Genomic DNA, 26,238 nt, shown 5'->3' with positions numbered 1-26,238 from the left:
TAAGCCAGAAAGCCCAGCGTAGCATACCAGTGAAAAAAACTATAGTGTTAATAAATTAGTATTTAGGAAGCCGAAGCTATAGAGAAAGGGATACAAAAATGAAATGCAATTAAAATAGAGAAATAGTGTTAAAAAATTAATAAGTGAAAACTAATAAGTGATTCAATCAGACCTGAATCCTTGGGTCCTAGAGATTGTGTCTCAGGGATACAAACTGGAGTTTCAGGAGATACCCCCTCACCAGTTCTTCATTTCGGCATTACCAGTAACTCTTCCGGACAGGGAGGTGGTGCTGGCAGCGATTCAAAAATTGTGTCTACAGTGGGTCATTGTTCCCGTTCCCTCGTCCCAGCGGGGGGAGGGGTTCTACTCGAGCCTCTTGGTTGTGCCGAAACCGGACGGTTCGGTCAGACCAATTCTAAATCTAAAATCCCTCAATCCATACTTGAAAGTTTTAAAATTCAAGATGGAATCCCTTCGAGCGGTAATTGCCAGCCTGGAAGGGGGGGATTTTATGGCGTCAGTCGACATAAAGGATGCCTACTTACATGTCCCGATATATCCTTCGCATCAGGCCTTCCTCAGGTTTGCGATACAGGATTCTCATTACCAATTTCAGACGTTGCCGGCTCCGAGGATTTTCACCAAAGTCATGGCGGAAATGATGGTTCTCCTTCGCAAACAAGGGGTTACAATTATCCCGTACTTGGACGATCTCCTGATAAAGGCGAGGTCCAAGGAATGGTTGCTGAGAAGTGTAGATTTGTTACTGTCGGTTCTGCGACAGCACGGTTGGGTACTCAATTTGCCAAAATCTCTGTTGATTCCGACCACTCGGCTGCCTTTTCTGGGCATGATTCTGGATACAGAAAGTATTTCTTCCAGAAGAAAAGTCTCTGGAACTGCAGGCGATGGTCAGGGAACTTCTGAGGCTGACGAGTGTGTCAATCCATCACTGTACTCGGGTTCTGGGGAAGATGGTTGCGGCGTACAAAGCCATTCCATTTGGCATGTTTCATGCCCGGGTGTTTCAGTGGGACTTGCTGAGCAAATGGTCCGGGTCTCACCTGCACATGCACCGGAAGATAAGTCTATCTCCCAGAGCCAGAATTTCTCTCCAGTGGTGGCTACAAGATCACCTCCTCCTAGGGGGACGCCGGTTCGGTATACAGGATTGGGTGCTTCTAACAACAGATGCAAGTCTCCGGGGCTGGGGTGCAGTCACCCAAGGAAGAAACTTCCAGGGTAAATGGTCGCTCCACATAAATGTTCTCGAGTTAAGAGCCATTTACAACGGCCTGCTGCAAGTAAGAAGCCTTCTTCAGGGTCGACCTGTCCTGGTACAGTCAGACAACATCACAGCGGTGGCGCATATAAACCGTCAAGGCGGAACAAGGAGCAGAGCGGCAATGGCGGAGGCCACAAGAATCCTTCGGTGGGCGGAACAACACGTGAGCGCCCTGTCAGCAGTCTTCCTACCGGGAGTGGACAACTGGGAAGCAGATTTCCTCAGCAGACACGATCTCCATCCAGGAGAGTGGGCTCTTCACCAAGAGGTATTTGCAGAGGTAACAAAACGTTGGGGAATTCCGTTGATCGACATGATGGCGTCTCGTCTCAACAAGAAGCTCCCGAGGTATTGTTCCAGGTCAAGGGACCCCCAAGCCAGTGCAGTGGACGCCCTGGTGTCTCCGTGGGTTTTCCAGTCGGTGTATGTGTTCCCTCCTCTTCCTCTCATTCCAAAGGTACTGGGGATCATTCGACGAGCAAGGGTTCAGGCGATTCTCGTCGTTCAAGATTGGCCAAGAAGGGCCTGGTACCCAGATCTTCAGGAATTACTGGTGGAAGATCTTTTGCCGCTTCCTCTAAGAGAGGACCTGTTGTTGCAGCGTCTATGTATGTTTCCAGACATACCGCGGCTGCGTTTGACGGCATGGAGGTTGAGCGCCAGGTCTTAGCTCGTAAGGGCATTCCCAGGGAGGTCATTCCAACTCTCATAAAGGCTAGGAAGGAGGTTACGGCGAAGCATTATCACCGTATTTGGAGAAAGTATGTTTCCTGGTGTGAGTCTAAAATGGCTCCTGCGGAAGATTTTCACTTGGGTCGCTTTCTCCACTTTTTACAGGCGGGAGTAGATGCAGGCCTGAAATTGGGTTCCATCAAAGTGCAGATTTCGGCTTTGTCTATTTTCTTTCAAAAAGAGTTAGCTGTCCTCCCAGAGGTTCAGACTTTTGTGAAAGGAGTAATGCATATCAATCCTCCGTTTGTGCCTCCTGTAGCTCCATGGGACCTTGATGCAGTTTTACGGTTTCTCATGTCTACCTGGTTTGAACCTTTGCATAAGGTTGAGTTGAAATTTCTCACTTGGAAGGTAGTTATGCTATTGGCACTGGCGTCTGCCAGGCGGGAGTCAGAGTTAGCGGCCTTATCTCATAATATCCCATACTTAATTTTTCATTCGGATAGGGCGGAATTGAGGACTCGTCAACAATTTCTGCTGAAGGTGGTTTCTTCATTTCACATTAACCAACCTATTGTGGTCCCGGTGGCTACGGAAGCTGTGGCGATTCCAAAATCTCTGGATGTTGTAAGAGCGTTGAAGATCTACGTCACTAGGACAGCTGTTGCTAGGAAAACTGAGGCGCTATTTGTCTTGTATGCTTCCAACAAAATTGGTCATCCTGCTTCAAAACAGACTATTGCACGCTAGATTTGTAGTACGATTCAGCAGGCTCATTTTTCGGCCGGACTACCGGTGCGGAAGTCAGTAAAAGCCCATTCTACCAGGAAAGTGGGCTCATCTTGGGCGGCTGCCCGAGGCGTCTCGGCGTTACAGCTTTGCCGAGCAGCTACTTGGTCTATAAGTTCTATAAGTTTGATACCCTGGCCGATGAGAACCTTGCGTTTGCTCAGTCGGTGCTGCAGAGTCGTTGTCAGGCCCGGGTGTTTTTGTGAATCCGTTAACCCGGAACCAACCACAGGTGTAGGTGCTGGGGTATGAAGAAAGCAGGGAGGACGAAGAAAGTTCTGCTTCATATATTTATTAAATAACAATTCAGTAAGGAGTTAAATGACTAGTTGTTAATCATCATTATACTGAAATATTGCAAGAATGGCAGAAATAATATGCAAGAGAAAACTCAAAAATAAATAAAAGAAATGTTCATGGAAACATATGCAAAAACAAGCTGAAGAATAAATGTTGAATTGTCCAAATATAAACAAGCTTTGATGCTGAACTGCAGATTGTGTTTAACTGGTTAATGCAGACATGGTGAATTAACTGTAAGAATTTGCAATGGAGTTTTGAGGGTTAACTGAGAGACTGTGATGAATTATCCTTGTAATGACAACATAGCAAATAAAAAGTACTGAATTGGGTTACTTGCGGGTTCCGGAGATCACTGTGAAACTGTAGTAGAAGACAAGGTGATGAATGGGTTAAATGCAGAGTTGAACAAACGAACAGCTGAGAGAAACAGAATCCTCCAGACTTTGAATGATAGGCAGACTGACAAGGTAACCTCATGCAGGACACTGGGAATCCAACTATTTCCAATAGGAGTGCAATTAACTGACAGCACAGCGGAGAGCCGGTGGATCTTTCAGCAGTGAAGGCTGCAGACGGACCTCTGGGAACGGAGGCGATATCTGGACCACGGGAATCACACAGGAATGCACGGAGAGAGCTCAGAGCTAGAGCACAGCGTTGATACAACAAAGCACTGGCCCAGAGTAACATAATCCCAGCCTACTTAAAGGCAGCACAAGCACGGGATTGGCTTACACCTGCCCACAGGTGTTTTCACAAGTGCTCAGTATTAGCTATTTGGTCTCCAACATGGCCACCTCCTATACAGCAGACACACCGCAGTGCCTTAGGCCATTTGGTCCCCGCACTCACAGTTCCCAGACTCTGCATTACCTGTGCCATTGATCACGCCGTGTCCCCACACGGGCGCACAGCACCGCGAGCAACCGCACTGGCAACGGATGAACCCCAGAACCCGCAAAGGTGAGAGACCGGTTCGTGACAGTACCCCCTCTTCTATGGGTGGTCTCCGAACACCTTTGAACCTTGTCAGGATTTTTGGAGAAGTATTTCTGTACCAGTCTTGGAGCATGAACATCTTCAGAGAAAACCCAGGATCTCTCCTCCGGACCGTAACCCTTCCAGTCGACCAGAAACTGTAAACGTCCATATCGGGAACGTGAGTCCACAATCTCTTTAACTTCAAATTCCTCATTCTGCAAAGAGTGAACTTTAGGAGATTTGGACTGGGTAGTACGGAACTTATTGAGAATCAAAGGCTTCAGTAAAGATGTATGAAAGGCGTTAGGAATTCTCAAAGACGGTGGCAACTTGACTTTGTATGACACAGGGTTGAGTACCTTTACAATGGGAAATGGACCTATAAACCTGGGAGCAAATTTCTTAGAAGGAACTTTGAACTTGAGATTGCGCGTAGAAATCCAAACTTGGTCTCCCACTTTGTAATTTGGTACAGCTTTACGTTTTCTATCTGCAAAAGATTTATAACGAGCGGAAGTTTTGACCAAGGACTTACGTACACAACTCCAGATGCTAGATAGACGTTGAAGCTCTTGATCTGCCGCTGGGACCTCTAGGGCTGGCAATGGATGAAACTCTGGCACACGAGGATGAAAGCCGAAGTTAATATAAAAGGGCGTAGATTCTGAAGATGAATGGAAGAGATTATTATGAGCAAATTCTGCCAATGGAAGGTAGTCAACCCAGTCATCCTGTGAGGACGATATATATAGCCGGAGAAATGTTTAAAGGTCTTGGTTGACTCTCTCAGTTTGTCCATCTGTCTGAGGATGATATGCAGAAGAAAAGTTCAACTTGACATTTAAAGATGAACAAAGCGACCTCCAAAACTTGGCCACAAACTGTGTTCCCCGATCAGAGATAATTTCTCGAGGAAGGCCATGCAACTTGAAGATTTCAGAGATGAACAATCTGGCTAGTAAAGGGGCTGATGGTAACCCAGTTAATGGAATGAAATGTGCCATTTTCGAAAATCGATCCACTATCACCCAAATGGTATTTCGCCCTTTTGATGGAGGTAGATCGGTCACGAAATCCATTGAGATATGAGTCCATGGTTGTTTGGGTATGGATAGTGGATGTAATAGACCTGGTGGAGAACTTCTTGGACTCTTATGTTGGGCACATTTAGGACATGCTGCTATAAACTCTTGGACATCGGCTTTGAGACGTGGCCACCAATAAGACTGTTGAATAAATTTGAGAGTCTTTAGAACCCCAGGATGACCCATGAAGGAAGAGGAGTAAGCCCAGGTAAGCAGCCGTTTTCGAAGACTTGTGGCGACAAAGGTCTTGCCAAGCGGAGGAACTGGAGAGGTTCGAGTCATTAAAAAGGACGTAGGATTCACAATGGCTTGATTCGTGGTAGCATCATTTAATTCAGAAGAAGCAAAGGACCGGGAAAGGGCATCTGCCTTTTTGTTCTGAGACCCTGGACGATAGGTGAGTTTGAAATCAAATCGTGAGAAGAAAAGCGCCCATCGAGCTTGTCGTGGATTCAAACACTGAGCTGACTGCAGATACAGAAGATTCTTATGATCAGTATAAACTGTAATGCGATGTTGAGCTCCTTCTAGAAGGTATCTCCACTCCTCAAATGCCAACTTGATGGCAAGTAACTCTTGCTCACCGATTGCATAATTACGTTCTGCCGGGAGGAACTTACGGGAGAAATATCCACAGGGATGGACCTTTTTATCTTCAAAGACTTGTGACAACACAGCTCCTACTGCTTCTGTAGATGCATCCACCTCTAGTAGAAAGGGACGATTCAAATCAGGCTGTCGAAGAATGGGGGCTGACACAAAGGCTTGCTTTAAATCAGAGAAGGCTTTGATTGCTTCAGAAGACCAGTTCATAGGATTTGCTCCCTTGCGAGTTAGGGCTGTGATGGGAGCAGCTAACGTAGAATAATTCTTGATGAATCTCCTATAGAAATTCGCAAAGCCAAGAAATCGCTGAATCCCCTTGAGAGTTGAAGGAGTGGACCAATCTCGGATAGCTTGTACCTTACCTGGATCCATACATAGCTCTGATCCAGAAATGATGTAACCAAGGAACGGTATGGAAGATACTTCAAAAGTGCACTTCTCTAACTTACAATAAAGTTGATTATTCCTCAGACGTGTCAGTACCTCTTTAACTTGGTGACGGTGAGACTTTAGATCCTTAGAGAATATTAGGATATCATCCAGGTACACTACTAGACACTTGTAGAGAAGATCACGAAAAAGTTCATTCACATAGCTTTGAAAAACTGCAGGTGCATTACAAAGACCAAAGGGCATTACGAGGTATTCGTAATGCCCATCCCGGGTATTAAAAGCAGTCTTCCACTCGTCCCCTGCACGGATGCGGATTAAATTGTAGGCCCCTCGGAAATCCAGTTTTGTAAACACAGTAGCTCCCTTTACCCGGTCAAATAATTCTGGAATTAAGGGTAATGGATACTTGTTTTTCACAGTGATCTCATTGAGTCCACGGTAATATATGCATGGTCGTAACCCACCGTCCTTCTTCTTAACGAAAAAGAATCCGGCTCCTGCAGGTGAAGAAGATGGTCTGATAAATCCTTTGATTAGATTTTCCTGTATATAGTCAGACATAGCTTGCGTCTCTGGGATGGATAGCGGATAAATTCGTCCCCTAGGAGGGGTTTTGCCTGGAACCAGGACGATTGGGCAGTCCCATTCACGGTGAGGAGGTAGAGAGTCTGCTGCTTGTTTACTGAAAACATCTGCAAAAGATTGATACACCGGAGGTAGGTCGGGAAGGCTAATTGACCGGAGAGGTACAATGGAGGCTAAACAGTCCTTGGTACAAGATTTACCCCACGAAAGGACTTCCATGGTTTGCCAATTGAGTTGAGGATTATGTTTCTGCAGCCAAGGTAAACCAAGTATCACATCTTGAGAGGCTTTGGGAATCACGTAGAAGGAGAGGTATTCGGAATGGAGCACACCAACTTTCATCTTGAGACATACGGTTCGATGAGTAATTATACCATCTGGAATTCGACTTCCATCCACTGCTGTAACGGCAACTGCTGCTTCCAAAGGCATGGTTTGAACTTTAGACCGCATGACAAAGGCTGAGGAGATGAAGTTCTCGGCTGCCCCGGAATCTAGGAGAGCTGAAACTTTCACTGTAGAACTTGGAACTTCTAATTGAATAGACAAGGTCGGCTCTTTCCCAGAACGTGATTCTAGAGTAACTCCTAGCTTAACCTCTCTTGAATAAGCTAGGAGCGAGAGTTTCCCGGTCGGAGTTTGCAGAATTTAACTAAGTGTTCGGAGGACCCACAGTACATGCAGAGGTTACCCTGTCGACGACGAAGTCGTTCCTCTTCTGTGAGGCGAGAGCGCCCAATCTGCATAGGTTCTTCTGTCGTTACCGGAGACTGTGAAGAAGAGTCTTGTCGAGGCCTAGGATGATAACGTGGACTGGATCGCTCTGCCCTGGATTTCTCTAAACATCGCTCCCTGTAGCGTAGGTCAAGTTTGTTACAGAGAGAAATCAATTCATCCAGTTTAGTTGGCACGTCCCGGATAGTTAAATCATCCTTGATTCTCTCTGAAAGTCCATTCCAAAACGCGGCGATCAGGGCCTCCTCATTCCAGTTTAACTCTGAAGACAACGTGCGAAACTGAATAATATATTGACTGACAGGACGTAAACCTTGACGTAGACGGAGAATCTCCAAGGATGCTGAGGTGGTCCTGCCTGGTTCGTCAAAGATTCTCCGGAAGGAAGATACGAACTCTTTGTAATTAGAGAGGATAGGATCACCTCTCTCCCATAATGGTGATGCCCACTCCAGAGCCTGACCAGAGAGGAGGGCAATAATATATGCGACCTTAGAACGAGCTGATGGGAAACTGGCGGACATCAGTTCGAACTGGATCTCGCATTGATTCAGGAATCCTCTGCAAAGTTTTGGAGTCCCGTCAAACTTACTTGGAGAGGGTAACTGCAAGCGGGACGTAGGCAGCATCACAGGAGAAGCTGTAGTGGTAACTGGGACAACCGGAGTTGGAATCTGAACTTGAGACGTTTTAATAGCTGTATGAAGAGTCTCTAAACGGTCTGCCATAGTTTGCATAAACTGCACTATTTGTGTCTGTATAGACTCCTGGTTTTCCAGACGGGAAAGGATATCTGATGTAGCACCGCCTCCTGCGAATTGGTCACTTGACGGATCCATGTGGCCAGTGCTTACTGTCAGGCCCGGGTGTTTTTGTGAATCCGTTAACCCGGAACCAACCACAGGTGTAGGTGCTGGGGTATGAAGAAAGCAGGGAGGACGAAGAAAGTTCTGCTTCATATATTTATTAAATAACAATTCAGTAAGGAGTTAAATGACTAGTTGTTAATCATCATTATACTGAAATATTGCAAGAATGGCAGAAATAATATGCAAGAGAAAACTCAAAAATAAATAAAAGAAATGTTCATGGAAACATATGCAAAAACAAGCTGAAGAATAAATGTTGAATTGTCCAAATATAAACAAGCTTTGATGCTGAACTGCAGATTGTGTTTAACTGGTTAATGCAGACATGGTGAATTAACTGTAAGAATTTGCAATGGAGTTTTGAGGGTTAACTGAGAGACTGTGATGAATTATCCTTGTAATGACAACATAGCAAATAAAAAGTACTGAATTGGGTTACTTGCGGGTTCCGGAGATCACTGTGAAACTGTAGTAGAAGACAAGGTGATGAATGGGTTAAATGCAGAGTTGAACAAACGAACAGCTGAGAGAAACAGAATCCTCCAGACTTTGAATGATAGGCAGACTGACAAGGTAACCTCATGCAGGACACTGGGAATCCAACTATTTCCAATAGGAGTGCAGTTAACTGACAGCACAGCGGAGAGCCGGTGGATCTTTCAGCAGTGAAGGCTGCAGACGGACCTCTGGGAACGGAGGCGATATCTGGACCACGGGAATCACACAGGAATGCACGGAGAGAGCTCAGAGCTAGAGCACAGCGTTGATACAACAAAGCACTGGCCCAGAGTAACATAATCCCAGCCTACTTAAAGGCAGCACAAGCACGGGATTGGCTTACACCTGCCCACAGGTGTTTTCACAAGTGCTCAGTATTAGCTATTTGGTCTCCAACATGGCCACCTCCTATACAGCAGACACACCGCAGTGCCTTAGGCCATTTGGTCCCCGCACTCACAGTTCCCAGACTCTGCATTACCTGTGCCATTGATCACGCCGTGTCCCCACACGGGCGCACAGCACCGCGAGCAACCGCACTGGCAACGGATGAACCCCAGAACCCGCAAAGGTGAGAGACCGGTTCGTGACAGTCGTCCGCACTCCACCCGCCCGTTCTGGAGCTTTGGTATAATCCCCATGGTCCTTTTGGAGTCCCCAGCATCCTCTAGGACGTAAGAGAAAATAGGATTTTGGTACTTACCGGTAAATCCTTTTCTCCTTGTCCGTAGAGGATGTTGGGCGCCCGTCCCAGTGCGGACTATTACTTGCAGTGTTTTCTTGCTGGTTAAATTAGTTTATACACGGGTTGTGTATTTATTGTTTCAGCTTGTTGCTGGTGTTAATTCATACTGTTATCTTTTTTAAAGTTACTCCGGTTGTACGGTATGTTTGTGGTGTGGGCTGGTATGTTGGTAGCCCTTAGTTTAAACAAAAATCTTTTCCTCGAAATGTCCGTCTCTCCTGGGCACAGTTCTCATAACTGGGGTCTGGAGGAGGGGCATAGAGGGAGGAGCCAGTTCACACCCAGATTAAGTCTTTTAAGTGTGCCCAAGCTCCTGCAGATCCCGTCTATACCCCATGGTCCTTTTGGAGTCCCCAGCATCCTCTACGGACTAGGAGAAAAGGATTTACCGGTAAGTACCAAAATCCTATTTTTTATGTAGGATCAAATAGCTAAATGAGTAAGGAACTGAATAACAACAAGCTCTGCAGTTAAGAGTATGAATGTGGTATAAAGAAGATTTGTGTCCAAATCCATATTCTTACAGTGGTCTATAAATGTGTGTGTGATATATATATATATATATATATATATATATATATATATATGTGGGAAGGGGAATCATAGCATGGCCTTTCTCTGGGATCAATCTTGTCATGCCCCTACCCCACCAGGCATGCGCCTTATGTCCCTATTGGAGAAATGGGCAGGGGAGGGGGGGGGGGGGGGGCAATTCTCTCTTTGGCACAGGGCACCAAAAAGTCTAGTTATGGCACTGTAATGCTGAATCAAGACCTACAAAGTATTTCTTGGTGGAAGATATAAATAAAATAAAAATACTTTCTTGTGCATTATGGGTAAATGTTACTTGCAATGTGAGGCCGTATAAACAAACTAATGGCATTTTCTTAAATACAAAATTAACTAATATTAATGTAAGGCAAACTTCAGTGGAGAGCGGGTTAAAACGGGATGTGATCACTTCAGCTGTGAGACTGGAACATGACTCTCTCTCTAAAAAAAACAGTTACCAGCTAAAGTGTATAAACACAGAAGGGGCTAGTACAGTTTTAATTGTTATCAGAAAAAAAGGTACTCCCCACATGTTTATTTTATGTACAGGCATGTTACAATGATTTAATTATTGGCTGGGCATCATGGGACATGTAGGCCAGTTGTAGCTGGTTCGATGAAGGTTGTCAATCCCTTGTGTACACTCACATTCTCTCTTCCCATTAAAATAATTTGCCAGTGTTATAAAATTGATATAGATGTTATCACAGGCCGCCTTCTGTTCCTATCCCACTAAATAACATTTATTAAATATTCACTTCATAAATTATTCAAAGTAATGATTTCCCCCAGCTACATCCAGATTTACTGGTGTCCAGGAAACATCAGCCTGTCCTTAATTACACATATTTTTATTACACTAGACTCTAGCGAGTGGTATTATTATAGGGGCCAATTCAGACCTGATTGCTTCTGTGCGTTTTCACACAGCGGGCGAGCAGGTCTGAACTGCGCATGTGTATGCACCGCAATGCGCAGGCACGTCCGCAGCGATGGGATGGTGCGAACGCAAGGAGTTTGACAGGAAGAGGGCATTTGTGGGTGGCAACTGACCGTTTTGAGGAGTGTGTGGAAAAACGCAGGAGGGACCAGGCATTTGGAGGGAGGTATTCTGATGTCAGCTCTGGCCCCGATCATCGCACACCTGCACAGCGAATTCCCCCTCCCTCTGTAGGCTACGAATACCTGATCGCAGGGATGCAAAAATGCACCCTAGCGATCAGGTCTGAATTACCCCCCATAGTGCGGTACAACATCTGAAAAACTTTCTGGATTCACCTCAACGTAATTATTAATAGGCATGTAAACGTAAAATGTATGTGTATTTGAGACTCAACAAAAAAAGCTGTAAAGCCGTGCTGAGAATAGTGTTGTTTAAACACCAGCGAATGATCTCTAAGAGCAGGAGCCTTGATCTCTGTCAGCAGGTGCCAGGTTGTAATGCAGCTTCAAAAGGTCAGATGAAGTCCTAAAGCTGAGAGCCATTGATTTTCATGTCAGGAAGGTGTTCTTCCATTTCTACAAGGCTGAAACATAAAGCACTGTTACAGCTTAACAGTGTGTGTCTTTACAATATGCTACAGGTTTTCCACTTGCTGCTAATTGCATATACAGCTAATGCTAGTGATCACTATCAATTTTACATTACCTGGATCTGTTTAACTCCTTAGATACCGGTGCCTAAGATAAGAATGGTATATCCAGTAGTGATAACTGCGGTTTTTACAGAGTGTATCATTTATAGTAAGATCATTCAACATGTGAAGTTGTTTGTTATTATTGCTTTTTTTATCATTAACTTTGGGGCTTATTCAGGTTGGATAGTAGTCTGCTAAAAAGCAGAATCTGCAATCCATTCTCTCACATGCTGGAGGCAACCCAGCACAGGGCAAGGCCACTCAGCATGCTGACCGTCCCATCCAGCGTTGCAGCAATGGTGGACGACGCCAGGATGCAAAGGCAGGCGCACAACCGCTATATTTTCCTTCAGAGTGACTGCATATGACATCACGCGGCCGCCCTAAAAATGGCGCCATCCTGCCCTCTCAACACTGTATCCCCATCCTGCAAACGCATTTGCAGCCAATGTGATCCATACGCAATCAGGACGGGGCCTGCTTGTGCACATTGTAGGGTAAATTACGGTTGTGATACGACCTGAATAAGGCCCTATGTTCTCTGGAATTGGTTTATTACGTAGATGTCTAGATGCTATTTTATTTCTGTAAACAGCCTAGTTGAAATGGCCCTCCTTATTTGCATTCATATACTATATATAATTATTTTATTTAACCATATAACTTTGTCTTTGAAATGGACACTTTATGGATTGACCAATCCATCTGACAAATGCTAACATGCTGAAAATCTATTGACCTTTTACTGTTCAAGTGGTTACTATTTCCCTTTGATTGCTATTGGGAGTTTGGAAAAATGCAGAATACTCTGTACATTAGTACTTACAGTTTAAAACCATTCTATAAACCCTGCCCATTTGAGCTTACTTATCATGCATCAGCAGGGGCGGATTGGAAACAAAAAGTGTCCCTGGAAAAATTTATACTAGTGGCCCCACATGTGCAGCACCAGAGGTGTAAGGTCTAGCCATGGGCCATGGCAGCAGCACCCTCCCCCCAAGACTTTCCAGATTGTGGGCATGTCCAGCATCAAGGGGGAAGTTAAAAAGAAATAAAATTAAATATTATGGGCACATTATATGATACGCCTTCAGAATTTAGGAAACTATATCATTCTTTAGAAAGATATATTTTCTTGCTTATTACACCAACCGTATCCCGATCAATATTCACTCAATCTTATGTGTCAGCCAAGCAGGCAGACAGAGCATACACTAGATCATCTGCAATCACAGGCTAAGTGGCAAAGTAATTTTCACATATGCAAATTATTTAGCATCTTATTCATTATGTCTATAAAAAGGACCACATGTCCTCAAACAAAACAGGCCCCACTGGTGCGTCAGCCCACCGGGAATCTTCCCTAAGAACCCTATGGCCAATCCGCCTCTGTATGTGTTGATATCATGCATCAGTATTTGTTGACCAGTCAAAAAAACGTCACGGCATTGATTAGGTCGGAAGTAAATTCGACCTAAAAATGGACGAAAGGTGCAGTTTTTTCGACTAGTCAAAAAAACTGCACTAACTGAATACCCCCTTAGGCTCCAACATACAGTATCTGTGAATTGTTTTCGTTTTAATCCGCTCACTTAAGAACCAAGTTACAGTTTCTCATAGTGGGGGGTGGGGGAGTTAGCAAAGCTTGGAGAGAACTAAAGAATCAGCCAATTAACTCCTAGCTGTTCTTTTTTAAACATAGCCTGTAAACTGACAGAAGCTGATTGGTCTCTCTACAAACTTTGATACATCTCCCCCAGGATGTTGTCTTTAGCATGGGTGGATTGTGCTGAATGTGGAACGCAGATCACCACTAGTTAGAGAATGTTTTGCTGAGGTAAATGTGACAGGACCGTCTGTATAAATCAAACAGTACAATTCTGATTAACCAAATGGTGCATTATTTTATTTAAACTGAATTAAATGTTTTTCCACCATTTCTGTTGCATGTCACAGCACTTATTTTGCAACAATAAATATTACACGACAAAGGCTGTAGTGTGATGAGCATCACCGTGTTTCTTTATTGAAGGTTATTACACTTGTGTAGAGGTCATCTTCACCTTGCAGAGACAAGTTGGATTCTACATGATGGGTGTCTACGCTCCCACCCTGCTTATTGTAGTCCTCTCCTGGCTTTCTTTTTGGATTAACCCGGATGCCAGCGCTGCCAGAGTGCCACTAGGTAATCAATTTTAAAATAATTATAGAAATGAAGCATTCTTTGTGACTGTAGCACACGAGTTTTATTACTGCTTTAGGTGCTTCATTATCATTGTTGCATCTGCCTCATCTTAGTCAGCGCTAAAGTCTCAGGTTATTGGCAGCAGAAATAGCATCTCATATTGTTTAATCTGTTTTTATTAAAGGAATAAGTTGATAAAAAGAACAATGTGTTCTGAAATGAAGGCTCATACTGTCAAAATATTTCATTCTGTTAATTGTTATGTTTGGTCTACTTACAATTGAAGCATTGTGGTTAGTGTATATATTTTAAATACATTCTAAACTGAAACAAAAAAATACTTATTATCCTTTAGAAGTATATTTGGTCAATAAATAGTATAATTTGTTTATCCCAATTAGAGTTAGGGGTATATTCAATTGAAGTCGAAAGCTGACAAGTGTCGAAAACACTGCATTTTTTGGCTTTTTTTAGGTCGAAAGGGGTTCCGACCTATTCAATCTAACCCAAAATTATTCGACAAGTCGAGGAATTCGACTTGTCGAAAAGCACGTGGATTGACGGAATAGCTGCCGACCTGCGTGCTTATGTCGAAAACAGGGTATTTTGGCCCCCTTTTCGACCATCTCAATTCGACTTTAAAAAAAGTTGAAGTGAGATGCGGGAGCAGAGGCGGGGAGAACCGCGGGCAGACGGGAAGAGCAGCGCCGGAAGGATGTGCCACAGCCGCCGCTCACAGCAGCGTCCACCCGGCTCCAGCAAGCGAGACCTCGCTTGCTGGAGCCAGGTGGACGCTGCCGTGAGCGGCGGCTGTGATGCGGGGACAAGGAGAGCCAGAGATGGGGGAGAGCCGCGGCAGACGGGGGAGAGCAGCGCTACAGCTAGCCGCTGCTCTCCCCCGTCTGCCCACGGCTCTCCCCTGTCTAAGCTCCCCCATCTCAATTCTACTTTTTTAAAGTCGAATTGAGAATGCATTGAATAGCCCAGGTCGGATCCATTCCGATAAATGAATGTCGGAATGGATCCGACTTCAATTGAATATACCCCTTAGTATCTCCACCAGAGAACAATAGGTTGCCAGTTGCATTGCAAGAGGCCAAATAACAGAAACACTTTCCAATTTGGTCACCCATGTCTGTGATGTAATTGGTAGGATCCAGCGTTCGGTGCACAGGCTAAGCAGCTGGATCACTTTAGACCCGTTATTGCAATCCGAACTTCACTCTGTGAACTGGGCGTGCACGATAGTACAGTAGTCCAATCAACACATGAGCCCACTTAAATTATAGCAATTGTTCTACATCAAATAGATAGATAGATAGATATATACACACATACTGTATATAGTTTGACTTTATGAATTAAGATGTACTATATGTCTCATCATTGTGAATGTTGTTGGTCATTTTTTAATTCATCTGTGCTGACATCGTTTTTCATTCTCAGATCATTCGCTTTGTAAAACATTTTCATCTGTATGTTTGACATAAGTTTTTTAAATATGGGACCTCACACTCCAGGCAATCCTTCATCACATGATCATGAACAGTCATTAAGGAGTGGCTGAAACTTGTAAGAACTCTTATTACTTAATATTTGTGTTATTGCATTTCAGTTTTCAGTTCATGCATTCTTTTCTGTGTTCAGGTTTGTGTTTTTCTATCCATTGTTTTTGTCGGTTGACTTTTTGAATTATTCTATAAAGCATAATATTAATGTTTCTCACTGTATACTAGATCAATTCAGTCGAACTTCAGTGATATGGAAAGACAAACATTTTTCAACTGACTAACTGGAAGTATACTGTATATGGAAGAAAACGTTTACATTTAGAGCTCCGTTAATAAATAATGGAAAAATCATACCATTAGCACAGGACTCCTTTTAGATTCATCATAGAACATAAACCACATTCACTGCACAACTTAGTGCAATCCTTTCCCAATCTTTTCATATGTTAATAAAGGGCCTGAACAAGTATTTAGTAATGTATTGATATCCTATTGGAGGCTGGCTTTTTGGACACAGAGGAAATGACTGTCCTGATCATATGGTCACACCATGGCCCTCATTCCGAGTTGATCGCTAGCTGCCGTTGTTCGCAGCACAGCGATCAAGCTAAAATTTGGCTGTTTTGCGCATGCGTATGGGGCGCAGTGCGCAAGCACAAAGTAATTTTACACAAAACTATGCATTTTTACACAAGGTAGAGCGACTGTTTTCAGTCGCTCGGTTGATCGCTGAGTGATTGACAGTAAAGGGGCGTTTCAGGTAGGTAACTGACCGTTTTCCGGGAGTGTGCTAAAAAATGCAGGCGTGTCATCAAATAACGCAGGCGTGCCTGGGGACACGGGGGAGTGGCGGGCCGAACGCAGGGCGTGTTTGTGACGTCAAAACAGGAACAAAACTGTCTGCAGTGATCGCAATGTAGGAGTAGGTTTGGAGCTGCTCAGAAACTGCATAACGGGTTTAATACATTTTACAGAGGGTTACTTTATTTACGGGGAGTTGTGTGAGTTTAGCGGTAGAGGATGAACATATAACTTTGTTGAAGTGCATGATTTTTACATACCCCTATAGATGGAAAATACCAGCCCTTGGTCTGTGCCAGGGGTGGGGAACCTTTGGCCCTCCAGCTGTTGTTGAACTACACATCCCAGCATGCCCTGCTACATTTTTGCTATTTGGCCATGCTAAAACTATTGCAAGGCATGCTGGGATGTGTAGTTCAACAACAACTGAAGGGCCAAAGGTTCCCCATCCCTGGTCTATGCTTTCAGTGACATTCCTTTTACATCCATAGGTGCTTATTATACAGGAACTTGCATTTAGATGTACTGTTCTAAAAATATAATAAAAATGTAAAATGTACGGTAGTGACAAACAATATGACATTTGTAACAAAGACAATTTCAGATATAATCTAAGTCTTATGGGATATTTAAAGCATTCATATTAATTAATGGTCCCAAAGTAATAACAGGCAGGACTTTGAACAGTGTTTTTACTTTTTCCATCATTTCTATTAAGACCCATAATGCTGCAAAAGATGTTTACTTACTAAAAAGTGGATGTTTCACATGTATGCATTAGATGTTCAAATCAACATATTTGCATATAACTAAATTATTCATAAATTAGCCTTTTCTGATTGACTGTTCTATGTCACATGACATATTTATTACAGCACTGATAACAAGATTCAAAAGTACAGATCTATCCTCATGCAGCTTTGCTGTAAACGCGCCAAACATCCCCTCTTGGTAGGCCAGGTCATGTGAGAATCTTCTAGCATTTGGCATCTTTATTGCCTAAAATGCGCCTTAGTCACAACACAATGCTATGATGATGCACAAGGAGACTGTGCTAATTCATTTTATATATGACACTTGTATATATGTGTGCGACTGAGTGTCTGAGTCTGTACATGAAGTGCTACAATGTAGCAGCCACAGCTTTTTTCCAATACAAGTTCTGTTCCGTTTACAGACTCAGCCACACAAAGTATACAAGTGTCACATATCAAATCAATCAGCATCATCTGCTCATGCGTCATAGTCACCTTTGTTGCAACTAAGACACATTTTCCAAAAAAGACACATGACGTTAGCAGAGTTGCACAGGACCTGGCAGCTCACTCTCATCCATTGGTGCAAGTAAAAAAAATGTCTTATAGGTACTGTGTGCGCGCGCGTGCCAAAAAAATGGGTGTGGCCAAATGCCACATGGGGCGTGGCCAATGACAATTGGGGTGTGATACACATATGAGGGAGGGGCAGATACACATATCACCCCAATAGTGCCAGGTACACGTTGCCCCACAGTGCCAGATATACATTGCCCCACAGTGCCAAATATACATTGCCCCACAGTGCCAGATACACATTGCCTCACTGTGCCAGATACACAAATGCCCCCAGAGTGCCAGATATACATTGCCTCACAGTGCCAGATACACATTGCTTCACAGTGCCAGATACACATTGCCCCACAGTGCCAGATACACAAATGCCCCCAGAGTGCCAGATATACATTGCCTCAAAGTGCCAGATACACATTGCCCCGCAGTGCCAGATATGCCCCAGTGTCAGATATGCCCGCAGTACCAGATACACATGTCCCCGCAGTACCAGATATGGCCACAGTGCCAGATACACATGTCCCCCCAGTGCCAGATATGCCCTCGGTGTCAGATATGCCCCCAGTGCCAGATATACCCCCAGTGCCAGATACATATGTCCCCCCAGTGCCAGATATGCCCCCAGTGCCAGATACACATGTCCCGCCAGTGCCTGATATGCCCCCAGTGCCAGATACACATGTCCCCCGCAGTGCCAGATATGCCCACAGTGCCAGATACACATGTCCCCCCAGTGCCAGATACACATGTCCCCCCAGTGCTAGATATGCCCCCAGTGCCAGGTATACATGCTCCCCTTCCCCTGCTGCTCACCACTGCTGCTGCTGCTGGTGGTGTCTTGATCGTGTGTGTGTGTGTGTGTGTGTGTGTGTGTGTGTGTGTGTGTGTGGGGAGGAGAGCGCAGCCTGCGCCTCTGCTGCTCCTCAGTCGGTGCGGGTGTCACTGTCTTCCTTCAATTCAGCGCCATCCGTGAGCCATTCAAAGCTCGCTGTCCGTCACCCTTGGCTGCCGGTCTGCGAGCTTTGATTGGCTCACGGGCCGGCGCTGAATTGAAGGAAGACACTGAGGGGCAGGAGAGCGAACACTGTGCTCTCCTCCCCTCAAGCAGTGGAGGGAGGGAGGGGAGCGGCGGCGTGGGTACGGCGTACCCACGGCTAGATTCTTAAGGGTACGCCGTACCCGCCCACTTGCACCGCGGCTCATACCATGCATTTTGCACTGCATGGCTTATTGAGGCTGGATGTATAAGTACGCATCTGTAATTTTGGCTCATACTATTCACTTCCTAATCAGGAGGTAGAGCATGTACTATATGTGTACTTACTCCTTCTCAAGCATAGCTGTAACATATAATTATCATTAACAGCTGAGCTGTGAGCTGTTTGTCTGCAGTCATTCTACCATTCCATGAAATCTGGCCTATACCTGTTTCCATTTTTCTTTGTAGGTATTTTTTCAGTTCTGAGCTTGGCGTCTGAATGCACCACTCTGGCACAGGAGCTGCCGAAGGTGTCCTACGTGAAAGCCATTGATGTCTGGCTGATCACTTGCCTTCTTTTTGGCTTTGCCTCCCTTGTCGAGTATGCTGTAGTCCAGGTGTTCCTGAACAGCCCAAAGAGGATTGAAGCTGAGAAAGAAAAAATAGCCAAGGCTGAGCAAGCAGAAGGAAAAGGACCTAATGCGGCGAAAAAGAATACAGTCAATGGGACTGGTACACCTGTCCATATCAGCACACTACAAGTATGTATCCGCCCAATACCCCACTTACATTATTTACATCAGTTCTGGATATATTGTTATAAAATGATTACCTACATGTGCTGTTCTTCGCAGAATCAAGTATATTTAAACTCTTTTTCTCTGACGTCCTAGTGGATGCTGGGAACTCCGTAAGGACCATGGGGAATAGCGGCTCCGCAGGAGACTGGGCACAAAAGTAAAGCTTTAGGACTACCTGGTGTGCACTGGCTCCTCCCCCTATGACCCTCCTCCAAGCCTCAGTTAGATTTTTGTGCCCGGCCGAGAAGAGTGCACACTAGGGGCTCTCCTGAGCTTCTTAGTGAAAGTTTAGTTTTAGGTTTTTTATTTTCAGTGAGACCTGCTGGCAACAGGCTCACTGCATCGAGGACTAAGGGGAGAAGAAGCGAACTCGCCTGCTTGCAGAGCGGATTGGGCTTCTTAGGCTACTGGACACCATTAGCTCCAGAGGGACCGAACACAGGCCCAGCCTCGGAGTCCGGTCCCAGAGCCGCGCCGCCGGCCCCCTTACAGAGCCAGAAGCAAGAAGAGGTCCGGAAAATCGGCGGCAAGCTGTGCACCATTGCTCCTCAGCACACTTCACACTCCGGTCACTGAGGGTGCAGGGCGCTAGGGGGGGGCGCCCTGAGCAGCAATAAAAACACCTTGGCTGGCAAAATACATCACATATAGCCCCCAGGGCTATATGGATGAATTTTAACCCCTGCCAGATTCCACAGAAAAACGGGAGAAAAGGCCGCCGAGAAGGGGGCGGAGCCTATCTCCTCAGCACACTGGCGCCATTTTCTCTCACAGCTCCGTTGGAGGGAAGCTCCCTGGCTCTCCCCTGCAGTTACTACACTACAGAAAGGGGTTAAAAAAAGAGAGGGGGGCACTAATTAGGCGCAGTATTGACAATACAACAGCTATAAGGGGAAAAACACTTATATAAGGTTATCCCTGTATATATATATAGCGCTCTGATGTGTGCTGGCATACTCTCCCTCTTGTCTCTCCAAAGGGCTAGTGGGGTACTGTCCTCTATCAGAGCATTCCCTGTGTGTGTGCTGTGTGTCGGTACGTTGTGTCGACATGTATGAGGAGGAAAATGATGTGGAGGCGGAGCAATTGCCTGTAATAGAGATGTCACCCCCTAGGGAGTCGACACCTGAGTGGCTGAGCTTATGGAAGGAATTACGTGACAGTGTCAGCTCTTTACAAAAGACTGATGACATGAGACAGCCGGCTACTCAGCCTGTGCCTGTCCAGGCGTCTCAAAAGCCATCAGGGGCTCTAAAACGCCCGTTACCGCAGATGGCAGATACAGACGCCGACACGGATACTGACTCCAGTGTCGACGATTAAGAGACGAATGTGACTTCCAGTAGGGCCACACGTTACATGATTGAGGCTATGGAAAATGTTTTGCACATTTCTGATAATACCAGTACCACTAAAAAGGGTATTATGTTGGGTGAGAAAAAACTGCCTGTAGTTTTTCCTGCATCTGAGAAATTAAATGAAGTGTGTGATGATGCGTCGGTTTCCCCCGATAAAAACTGTTAATTCCTAAAAAGTTATTAGCATCATACCCCTTCCCGCCAGAGGATAGGGCACGTTGGGAGACACCCTCTAGGGTGGATAAAGCACGCACACGCTTGTCTAAACAGGTGGCACTACCGTCCCCGGATACGGCCGCCCTTAAGGAACCTGCTGACAGAAAGCAGGAAAATATCCTAAAATGTATATACACTCACACGGTTGTGATACTGCGACCAGCAATCGCCTCAGCCTGGATGTGCAGTGCTGGGGTGGCTTGGTCGGATTCCCTGACCGACAATATTGATACCCTAGATAGGGACAGTATATTACTGACTATAGAGCATTTAAAAAAATGCATTTCTATATATGCGTGATGCACAGAGGGATATTTGCCGACTGGCATCAATAGTAAGTGCGCTGTCCATTTCTGCCAGAAGAGGGTTATGGACAAGACAGTGGTCAGGTGATGCTGATTCCAAAAGGCATATGGAAGTATCGCCTTATAAAAGGGAGGAGTTAATTGGGGTAGGTCTAACAGACCTGGTGGCCACGGCAACGGCTGGGAAATCCACTTTTTTACCCCAGGTAGACTCTCAACATAGGAAGACGCCGTATTATCAGGCGCAGTCCTTTAGGCCCCATAAGGGCAAGCGGGCAAAAGGCTCCTCATGTCTGCCCCGGGGCAGAGGGAGAGGAAAAAGGCTGCAGCAAACAGCCAGTTCCCAGGAACAGAAGCTCTCTCCCGTTTCTGCCAAGTCCTCAGCATGACGCTGGGGCTTTACAAGCGGACTCAGGCACGGTGGGGGCCCGTCTCAAAAAAATTTCAGCGTGCAGTGGGCTCACTCACAGGGGACCCCTGGATCCTTCAGGTGGTATCTCAGGGGTACAAATTAGAATTCGAGACGTCTCCCATTCGCCGTTTCCTAAAGTCTGCTTTACCGACGTCTCCCTCAGACAGGGAGGCGGTATTGGAAGCCATTCACAAGCTGTATTCCCAGCAGGTGATAATCAAGGTACCCCTCCTACAACAGGGAAAGGGGTATTATTCCACGCTGTTTGTGGTACCGAGGCCGGACGGCTCGGTGAGACCTTTTTTAAATCTGAAATCCTTGAACACTTACATACAAAGGTTCAAATTCAAGATGGAGTCACTCAGAGCGGTGACTGCGAACCTGGAAGAAGGGGATTATATGGTGTCTCTGGACATCAAGGAGGCTTATCTCCATGTCCCAAATTACCCTTCTCACCAAGGGTACCTCAGGTTTGTGGTACAGAACTGTTACTATCAGTTTCAGACGCTGCCGTTTGGTTTGTCCACGGCATCCCGGGTCTTTACCAAAGTAATGGCCGAAATGATGGTACTCCTTCGAAGGAAGGGAGTTTTAGTTATTCCTTACTTGGAAGATCTCCTGATAAGGGCAAGATCCAGGGAACAGTTGGTAGTCGGGGTAGCACTATCTCAAGTAGTGTTGCGGCAGCACGGTTGGATTCTCAATATTCCAAAATCGCAGCTGATCCCGACGACACGTCTTCTATTCCTAGGGATGATCCTGGACACAGTCCAGAAAAAGGTGTTTCTCCCGGAGGAGAAAGCCAGGGAGTTATCCGAACTAGTCAGAAACCTCCTAAAGCCAGGCCAAGTGTCAGTGCATCAGTGCACAAGGGTCCTGGGAAAATGGTGGCTTCCTACGAAGCAATTCCATTCGGCAGATTCCACGCAAGAACTTTCCAGTGGGACCTGCTGGACAAATGGTCCGGATCGCATCTTCAGATGCATCAGCGGATAACCCTGTCACCAAAGACAAGGGTGTCTCTCCTGTGGTGGTTGCAGAGTGCTCATCTTCTAGAGGGCCGCAGATTCGGCATTCAGGACTGGGTCCTGGTGACCACGGATGTCAGCCTGCGAGGCTGGGGAGCAGTCACACAGGGAAGAAATTTTCAGGGCTTGTGGTCAAGCCTGGAGACATCACTTCACAAGCTAAGGGCCATTTACAATGCCCTAAGCCTAGCAAGACCTCTGCTTCAAGGTCAGCCGGTGCTGACCCAGTCGGACAACATCACGGCAGTTGCCCACGTAATCAGACAGGGCGGCACAAGAAGCAGGAGGGCAATGGCAGAAGCTGCAAGGTTTCGCTGGGCGGAAAATCATGTGATAGCATTGTCAGCAGTGTTCATTCCGGGAGTGGACAACTGGGAAGCAGACTTCCTCAGCAGACACGACCTCCACCCGGGAGAGTGGGGACTTCACCCAGAAGTCTTCCACATGATTGTAAACTGTTGGGAAAAACCAAAGGTGGACACGATGGCGTCCTGCCTCAACAAAAAATTGGACAGGTATTGCGCCAGGTCAAGGGACCCTCAGGCAATAGCTGTGGACGCTCTGGTAACACCGTGGGTGTACCAGTCAGTGTATGTGTTCCCTCCTCTTCCTCTCATACAAAAAGTACTGAGAATTATAAGACGGAGGGGAGTAAGAACTATACTCGTGGCTCCGGATTGGCCAAGAAGGACTTGGTACCCGGAACTTCAGGAGATACTCACGGAGGACCCGTGGCCTCTACCTCTAAGAAGGGACCTGCTCCAGCAAGGACCCTATCTGTTCCAAGACTTACCGCGGCTGCGTTTGACGGCAGGGCGGTTGAACGCCGGATCCTAAAGGAAAAGGCATTCCGGATGAAGTCATCCCTACCCTGATCAAAGTCAGGAAGGATGTAACCGCAAAGCATTATCACCGCATTTGGCGAAAATATGTTGCGTGGTGCGAGGCCAGTAAGGCCCGATGGAGGAATTTCAAACAGGTCGATTCCTGCATTTCCTGAAAACAGGAGTGTCTATGGCCCTAAAATTGGGGTCCATTAAGGTTCAAATTTCGGTCTGTCAATTTTCTTCCAGAAAGAACTAGCTTCAGTTCCTGAAGTTCAGACGTTTGTAAAAGGGGTACTGCATATACAGCCTCCTTTTGTGCCTCCAGTGGCACCTTGGGATCTAAATGTAGTTTGGGGTTCCTAAAGTCACATTGGGTTGAACCACTTCAATCTGTGGAGTTAAAATATCTCACATGGGAAGTGGTCATGCTGTTGGTCCTGGCCTCGGCCAGGCGCGTGTCAGAATTGGTGGCTTTATCCTGTAAAAGCCCTTATCTGATTTTCTATTCAGACAGGGCGGAATTGAGGACTCGTCCTCATTTTCTCCCTAAGGTGGTTTCAGCGTTTCATCTGAACCAACCTATTGTGGTACCTGCGGCTACTAGTGACTTGGAGGACTCCAAGTTGTTGGACGTAGTCAGGGCCCTGAAAATATATGTTTCCAGGACGGCTGGAGTCAGAAAATCTGACTCGCTGTTTATCCTGTATGCACCCAACAAGCTGGGTGCTCCTGCTTCTAAGCAGATTATTGCTCGTTGGATTTGTAATAAAATTCAGCTTGCACATTCTGTGGCAGGCCTGCCACAGCCAAAATCTGTAAAAGCCCATTCCACAAGGAAGGTGGGCTCATCTTGGGCGGCTGCCCAAGGGGTCTCAGCTTTACAATTTTGCCGAGCAGCTACTTGGTCAGGGGCAAACACGTTTGCAAAATTCTACAAATTTGATACCCTGGCTGAGGAGGACCTGGAGTTCTCTCATTCGGTGCTGCAGAGTCATCCGCACTCTCCCGCCCGTTTGGGAGCTTTGGTATAATCCCCATGGTCCTTACGGAGTTCCCAGCATCCACTAGGACGTCAGAGAAAATAAGAATTTACTTACCGATAATTCTATTTCTCGTAGTCCGTAGTGGATGCTGGGCGCCCATCCCAAGTGCGGATTGTCTGCAATACTTGTACATAGTTATTGTTAACAAAATCGGGTTATTGTTGTTGTGAGCCATCTATCCAGAGGCTCCTCTGTTATCATGCTGTTAACTGGGTTCAGATCACAAGTTGTACGGTGTGATTGGTGTGGCTGGTATGAGTCTTACCCGGGATTCATAAATCCTTCCTTATTGTGTACGCTCGTCCGGGCACAGTATCCTAACTGAGGCTTGGAGGAGGGTCATAGGGGGAGGAGCCAGTGCACACCAGGTAGTCCTAAAGCTTTACTTTTGTGCCCAGACTCCTGCGGAGCCGCTATTCCCCATGGTCCTTACGGAGTTCCCAGCATCCACTACGGACTACGAGAAATAGAATTATCGGTAAGTAAATTCTTATTATTTCAAAGAGTCACAAAATATGGTTTTCATTACTTTTTACAACATTACTGTATGCACCTGTTATAAAACGTCACATTCTACACAATGTGCACCATAAAATTAATGGTTTACCTTAATATACTGTAAATATGTAAGTATAGCACTTTACGAAAGGGAATCTAACTATACTGAATAGGTGGAATAAATAGAATTCTGTAAGAGAATGTGCATAGAAGAGCTGCTGAAATGGTATGTTGTCTACTTCGCAAAGCTTGCCAGAAAAGAGTAACTACAGTATAATGTATATAGGGGGTAATTCAGAGTTGTTAGCAAACCTAAAAAGTTTTTAGTAACCCTAAAAAGCTAGCAATTGGGCAAAACCATGTTGCACTGCAGGTGGGGGAGCTGTAACATGTGCAGAAAGATTTAGATTTGGGTGGGGTGTGTTGTTTCTGAGCAGGGTAAACACTGGCTGCTTTATTTTTACACTGCAATTTAGATTACAGTTTGAACACACCCCATCCAAATTGAAAACTATCTGCACATGTTACATCTTCCCCATCTGCAGTGCACATGGTTTATCATAGTGTGCTTTTTTGGTTTGCGAATTACTCCAAATAACTGTAATAGTTTGAAGCAAAGAATAGCCCATCAGCGAAGGGCAAAAAAGGCCCTCACCTAAAAATAATTCCCACAGTTTTAAACTTTTCACACTTACTTAGAGGTGTCTAGTGATGAATTACACAGAAGTCCTGATGAATCGGAGGTGAGCTCTAGTGGCAGTGACATGAAACATGTCACTTTATTTCTGTTTTTTTTTTTTTTTTTTTTCATTTTTATCTTGGAAACTGTTGGTCCTAGCAAATATGTAGTCATATACAACAATAAAGCTTATCAGTCATAATAGGTTTTCACCTAAAAATAATCGTTAATACAATTTTTTATTTCACAGCTTTGAAATGAAATACTTAAACAAAAAGTAAAATGAAAAAAAAAGAGAAGTAGTTAATGTAGTAAAAAAAGTTTTTGATAGTTCTTTCACTCGAATCTGGATTTTTTGCTTGAGGAGGTTCCTGCTTCTTCCTGTGAAGCGATGGACGTGACAGGTTGTTGAGATAGTGTCACTGGTTAGGCCTCATCTTGATGCAGTAAATCCAAATCTTCTTGGTCTTCTTCCTCATCAATTATGATATGTGTGGCATTCAAGCATTCGCTATGGCAAGAATGACAGA

At 45.3% G+C, this 26,238-nt stretch overlaps 1 protein-coding gene across 3 annotated transcripts in view; it reads left to right on the top strand.

Moving 5' to 3' along the window:
- The window catches only part of GLRB (glycine receptor beta), a 268,807-nt gene that overhangs the window by 228,886 nt on the left and 13,683 nt on the right, over nt 1–26,238 (top strand). For 2 of the 3 annotated variants that reach the window (XM_063920484.1, XM_063920485.1), the window contains 2 exons: nt 13,771–13,923; nt 19,011–19,303. In XM_063920484.1, the coding sequence (XP_063776554.1) occupies nt 13,771–13,923; nt 19,011–19,303 (446 nt within the window). Of the gene's footprint in view, nt 1–13,770; nt 13,924–15,369; nt 15,496–19,010; nt 19,304–26,238 lie in introns of those variants that run through there. The other variant, XR_010177463.1, reaches the window with a different exon arrangement.

Source organism: Pseudophryne corroboree, chromosome 1 (genome assembly GCF_028390025.1).
Source record: "Pseudophryne corroboree isolate aPseCor3 chromosome 1, aPseCor3.hap2, whole genome shotgun sequence".
Taxonomy (NCBI): domain Eukaryota; kingdom Metazoa; phylum Chordata; class Amphibia; order Anura; family Myobatrachidae; genus Pseudophryne; species Pseudophryne corroboree.
Note: the sequence above shows the minus strand (reverse complement) of the source record. Positions and strands in the feature narration are given on the sequence as shown.